The sequence below is a fragment of the Aplidium turbinatum genome, chromosome 6, assembly GCF_918807975.1.
Source record: "Aplidium turbinatum chromosome 6, kaAplTurb1.1, whole genome shotgun sequence".
Taxonomy (NCBI): domain Eukaryota; kingdom Metazoa; phylum Chordata; class Ascidiacea; order Aplousobranchia; family Polyclinidae; genus Aplidium; species Aplidium turbinatum.
The window spans coordinates 21,881,938-21,887,937 of NC_137477.1; the positions used below are offsets into that span (position 1 = coordinate 21,881,938).

The 6,000-nt window shown below is 38.6% G+C and overlaps 2 protein-coding genes across 2 annotated transcripts; both read right to left on the bottom strand.

Annotated features, from left to right (window-relative positions):
- Positions 1-2,888: 2,888 nt before the first annotated feature.
- LOC145772355 (uncharacterized) lies at positions 2,889-3,720 on the bottom strand. The gene is made up of 2 exons (XM_082584235.1): positions 3,237-3,720; positions 2,889-3,111 (listed from the first exon to the last, which is right to left on the bottom strand). The coding sequence occupies exons 1-2, from the start codon at positions 3,454-3,456 to the stop codon at positions 2,993-2,995; spliced, it is 339 nt and encodes a 112-aa protein (XP_082440361.1). The 5' UTR covers positions 3,457-3,720; the 3' UTR covers positions 2,889-2,992.
- An 808-nt stretch (positions 3,721-4,528) lies between these two features.
- LOC145772354 (uncharacterized) lies at positions 4,529-5,567 on the bottom strand. Its single transcript, XM_082584234.1, has 2 exons — positions 5,441-5,567; positions 4,529-5,282 (listed from the first exon to the last, which is right to left on the bottom strand). Exons 1-2 carry the CDS (start codon positions 5,559-5,561, stop codon positions 4,906-4,908), a joined length of 498 nt encoding a protein of 165 aa, XP_082440360.1. The 5' UTR covers positions 5,562-5,567; the 3' UTR covers positions 4,529-4,905.
- Positions 5,568-6,000: the final 433 nt, after the last annotated feature.

A 6,000-nucleotide genomic window follows, 5' to 3' on the forward strand; every position in this document is an offset into this window, starting at 1 on the left:
CCTCCCTGCTTCACCAACAACACAGGAAGTCAGTTACACTCTTTTGTTTTTGAAGTCGACAGATTAGGTTTGGGCGTGTTGTCGTGTTGTCAAACAATGATTAAAATACAACTGTCTATACGGAGACAGTATCAAAAGCACACAATGAAATTATCGACATACGAGGGTATATACCTTCGTGGCTTTACCCAGTGTATGTACTGCACTGACAAGGCCGAAACGGTGTGAGCCAGTCTACAGTTATTTAGAAAGTTTTATGGAATATTCAGGAGAGTGCAGTGGCGTAGCGTCACTAATTTGATTGGGTGGGAACTCTAACAGTACAAATATTTAGTCATAAGCAATTTTTGGTTAATAACATTCGTAGTGTTACTTATTATCGAATAAACCCACTTGAAATAAAATCTGGCCACTTTTACTTTGTGCACAACACGAAAAAAGTCAACAAACCAAAATGATGACATAAACGCAATTTGGCCAGAGACTTTTGATTTTTCTGAATTTGGCAAGCGGATTTTGAAAAACTAATTATTGAAAGTAGGCTACAGTTCCAGCAGAATAGTCACGAAAATAAGATATATATATACTGTGCCTTTAGAAAGTCTACATTTTCTTCTACATTACAACAAAGCAATGTCTATATCTACTACTTTTACTCGAAATGGCCCGTTTCGGCAAGTTTGAGTCGGCGAGTCTGATTCGGAGAGTCCGATTCGGAGAGTTCCCTATTCAGAGACAGCCTTTTTCGGAGAGTTCCCTATTCGGAGATTTTTTGAAAATCCAACAACGCCTGTTTATTTAGAAAATTTTGTATTTTATTCCACAATATCGTTTCTTTTGCATTCGGACATAGAAAAATTAATTGAATTAAAATTTAGCGAAAAATGAAAAGCGAATTAAATTTATTTTTGAGCTATTAAATTAAAATGTTTGCTCACATAAAATTGACATGTATCCTGCGTCGCTGTCTGTATGCAAACGAATTTTGGTTTTTTTTTGTTTTTTTTATAATTTTGATTTTCAAAAAATCTCCAAATAGGGAACGGCACTCTACGAAAAAGGCTGTCTCCAAATAGGGAACTCTCCGAATCGGACTCGCCGAATAGTAGCAGACCCACTTTTACTATGCTGATCTACTTCTTCTTGCACAAAACCAAGCTGTACACATGGTCTACTCGGCTTGTATTGATAGTTCCAAAGCAGTCATCACAGATTGAACTGTTTAAAAAAGGCTGTGGCTATTCTTACAACATATTGTAAAAATAGCCTCAGAGGCTATTCTTACAAGCACCACTCAAGCATTACGTTTGACATCAATATGCGCTCATGCGTGATCAGGAACTGGTATACAAGTCGCCACCCTGGTTAAAAAGGCGATGACGTCACACAGGAGGAATCCACCATAAAATGGTGGAAAAGTGGGGTGAAATTAGTCAACCATGACAAAAAAAAGCATGCAAGTGTCCGCTTTTACCTAATAGCTATGTAACACAGGCCCGAAAAACACCACATATCTCCTTAGAAAAGAGTTAAACTTGACAAAGTTTAGCTATTTATCCGAAGAATACTTCTAAAGATACCAGCATTTAATCAATAATATATCTTTGTCGTTTCTGCTTCGATTTTTACAATTGAACCATTGCTGGAAAGCGCAAGCTATCGTTTATCCAAATGAAGGTCAGCCAGACTCTAAAAGTTAAAAATATTTCTTAGGTAAAGAGTTGAACTTGACCGACTTTAACCATTTATCCCAAAAATACTTGTAAAGATACCAGCATTTAATAAACGCTAATCTAAAGAACATATCTCTGTCTATTGACAAGCAAAAGTTGAGGTTGATAGCTTTTTCACAAAGCGAGCAACCGAAGCAAGTATACAAGTCTCCCCGGTCTGCGATCATTACATGTCTTTATTAAATTAGTTGTAAGTTGCTTGTTTCTGCTTCGATTTTAACAATTGAACCATTGCTGGAAAGCACAAGCTATCGTCTATCCAAATTAAGGTCAGCCAGACTCTAAAAGTTAAAAATATTTCTTAGGTAAAGAGTTGAACTTGACCGACTTTAACCATTTATCCCACAAATATTTTTAAAGATAACAGCATTTAATAAACGCTAATCTAAACAACATATCTCTGTCTATTGACAAGCAAAAGTTGAGGTTGATAGCTTTTTCACAAAGCGAGCAACCGGGCTTCAAACACAAGCAAATAGCGCCAGATGACTCGTTGCATTTCCGAAAAGCTAGGCTATTTACAAAAAGTGAATACCGCACATGTTAAACAAAAACTGTACATATTTTGAGCACAGCACAGTAACTGTTAGGCCAGATCATCACCCATGTGTCCCTCCTCTCCTTGCCTAGATGAGACCTGCCATTTGTCCTCGCAACCCTTTTTGTTTCCCGACCAAACTGAGAAGTTTAGAGTTTCGTTATTTGTTGGATGCAAATAGACGCATGCTTACATTTTTGACCACCTTAAAACACTAAACCAGTTTCTGCTCGACATAGCCTACAGTGTTCAATTTTTGTCCCAGGAATCAACTCTTCAAGCAATACTTTCCCTACTTTGTGTGCACTAACATCCTAATTTATATGCCATTGTTAACAATTGCGATATTCGTGAATTCATTTGAGGCTTTGGGTACCGGAATTAATATACTTATTTGAACTAGCAAATTCAATCCACAACACTTTCCACTAGGCTGTTACTTAACACTAAGCACGCATATGCGCTGCGATTTGTGGCCGTGTTAGCAACTGAAAAAAAGCCTTGGTGTGAAGATCACAGAATTGTTCAAAATGTGAGCTCAGTAGCCTATTACTGTGCTTGCAACTGCATGGTGCTATCAACGTGCAAAACAACTCGGCTCCAGGTCCCCTGCGGTCACAGACACGCATATTATCCCTGAATAGGGGGGTATCGCGTTTGCCATTCGCTCATTGTCGCCTGGTTTGATTGCAAACAAGTCTGTTCTATGTAGTTGCTTTCCTCATTGCGTCCAGTATGTCAGCACAATTGCTTTATCATCGCGAACGCCATTGTCACTTTTCCTCATCCACCTTTCCCAGGCTTGTTCGCGATGAAAGGCACAGAGTAACACGTAGCAATCTGCGGAACAAGAAGTCGTGGGCACTGAGTGGTAAAGTACAGTAGCAACTTAACAGTGACGACACAAATGCATGAGCAATGGAGACAGCACACAAGCAACGAAAATGTTAATGCAATTCACTAACTTGAAAAAACGCTTTCGATGGCCTTGATTTCCGCCTCACATTTATCGGTCATGAAAAACGAAGGGTTCCAGTTTTCTGACCACCCTTTTACAACAGAAAGTGCTTCTGCTATGTCCGAAGCTTGTTCATTTAAACGTAGCAACAACCTGGTAACCAACATTCGTTCTGACGCAAAGAAAAAATAGAGGAAGGGAATACTTGGACGTCTTGTAAGTTGCATCCAAGAGGCAAATGCCTTGGCCGCAACGATGCAACAATCGTATTATCTTCATCTAAGATGAGTTACAATCAACTAAATTTTCATCTTATGATAGTAGCCTACAGAAATAATATACGGTACTGTACGTAACATTGAAAACCACCAAGCCTACTACGTAAATATGGTAAAAAATAAATTGTCTCAAAAAGATTGGTTATGACCCAAACCCTGCCTTTGGTTACCGCTGGACATGTCACTTGGTCCAATCAATAACACCACATAGGCGTATGGATTTGGCACACTAGATGGAAAAAATACAAAAGAGGTCAGTGAAGTAGGCTAGGCTACTTTGAATCAACAAAGCTTTTACACCTGAAAACTGAGTGTCTTTAAGAAACGAGATGAAAAGTTGATGAAACAGAACACATTTACATATGTTTATAGCATTTTTTGCAGTTAGTAAACCGTTTCCTCTTTTATGATGCCTAACCTCCACTTTGGTGAAAACACTGTGCTTTGCAGAAACCTTTTCAGAATCTTTGTCAACAAAGAAAAGGCTTATTATTGTAGTATGAATATCAACACTTAGTACACTAGTGAATTACAATGACAGGATGTTAAAAATCAACATTAACATGGCACCGTATGCTCGTTTCTGAACAACAACAAGCTTCGTTCCTGCTTTTGCTTCGTACTCTTCAATGGATCTCATGGCATCTTCAACTGAAGCCAACCACTTTCAACAATAAACAATTGATTTTTTACTGTTATAAACTTATGGATCTTCATCACCCATTTTTTGCCATAAGAAATCAAAGCATTTATGCCATAGCCTAAGATTACAGTGAAGAAATGTAAATACTACACACATGCAACAAATCTGGATTTAGCGAGTATAAGGTAGCTGATAGTTTGAAGCTCCAGTTTTTCTTCTTTCCTTCTACTATAAGTACTTCACCACATTTAGGTTTGTTTTATTTTGATGACAGCTCCTGATGAGTCAGTCAAAAAAAAAACTGCAGCTTCGAGCTACCTTTTACTTGCTATTTTCAAGTTCTGTAGCACCATTTGCTATGAAAGAGTTCAACATACGTATACTAATTGTGTTAAGTTGGAAACAGTAAAATAGTTGAATATTGATGAACTGTTGAAGGTCTTGTTGGACCGTAGTATATTGCAGCAACTACATTACAAACCTGTACTAGTCCATGACTTTCAGCCAGCTCTCCCAAAGAATGTTAAATGTCCTAAATGCATCAGAACTTTTAATGCCAGGATTGGACTCATTAGTCATTCAAGAACACATCGTTAGCGTTTTATGTGAGGACCATTGAAGAAACGATTTTTATCAAATGTTACAAGTTTCAAGCATAACGCGTCAAGGCCAATAAGTCTTTTCGTAGTTCACGGTTTACATAACCTTGGTTTAATTGACAAAGCGAGATTGCAGTATCACCTGAACATTCAATGTCACTTCTCCATAAGGTTGCATTTCCTGCAGAACCAAGACTTCGTTTTTGGCGGCATTGTTCTACCAAGACATCTCAGATGGTGCCAATCCAGACACGAGTCGCACATGATGCTGTCGCCTGCATCAAGATCTAAATAACAGGAGATGCACAACCAGCGGCCTTTATTTCGCAAAGTGGTCAGTAGGTTCTCCATCAACTTCCAACCGTCAAAAGAAAAATGTCTTCGCACAGAAGCAATGGCAATGTTTTCATCTAAACACTTCATTGGAATTCTTTCGGGCAACGTTTCAATTTCATTTTCTTCGATCAGTCGATCGCTGAATGGACGCAAGACCTCTTCTACTACCTCAGAATCGACAAACCAACTGAGTATTGCTGAAAAATATGACCATGGGTGACTTTGTTTGATGTAGCCTACGTACGCTTTGACGTAGCCTATCGGCTAGGCAGACCCACAGAAGTCAAAGTGTAGTTTTTTAAACTAACGTAGGCTATAACAAAAATGAAGTCACACAAACATAAATGCAACAAACCTGCTTCTTTCTGAAAAGACGACTTCAGTCTGAATGGAATTGGTCCGCTCTTTTTTTGTCTCTTGCGTGGTAACCCAATGACTGTCAATCCAGCTCCTTTTGGCCTGCCACGTTTCATCATCTTCGGTGGAAATTTGATTGATCCTGCATCATCTGTTAATAAACACAACGAGAATCGAATATAGGCTACAACGTAGAAAACATCACTATTTCAACGTTTTTATTAAAAAATTAATAAACATAATGCATTATGCAATGCAAGAAAAAACAACTAATCAGAAATGAATGTTTCAGAAACAGCACATACTTGTAAAAGACTGAATAGAACTGGACGGTGTCTGCATCATAATCGCACTGGTATCAACGGTCGACAAGACGTCACCGGGTGTGTGCTGTGAACTACTACTTGAGACTGTAGGAAGTGCAATTCCAGGATCATTGCTGGAAGATGTTGCAGCAGCACTTCCAGTATCAGTGCCTGAAAAGGATCACCTCTGAGCAATGAAGAAACAATAGAAGCGTCGCACGAGTCTTTACTGGACAATTATTGGATGTGTTGC

Coding starts and splice junctions, on each gene's coding strand:
- LOC145772355 (XM_082584235.1), bottom strand. CDS start 3,456: ATGCAACTTACAAGACGTCCAAGTATTCCCTTCCTCTATTTTTTCTTT. Junction 3,112..3,236: donor CATCGAAAGCGTTTTTTCAA/GTTAGTGAATTG, acceptor CTTGTTCCGCAG/ATTGCTACGTGTTACTCTGT.
- LOC145772354 (XM_082584234.1), bottom strand. CDS start 5,561: ATGATGAAACGTGGCAGGCCAAAAGGAGCTGGATTGACAGTCATTGGG. Junction 5,283..5,440: donor GTCTTTTCAGAAAGAAGCAG/GTTTGTTGCATT, acceptor CATATTTTTCAG/CAATACTCAGTTGGTTTGTC.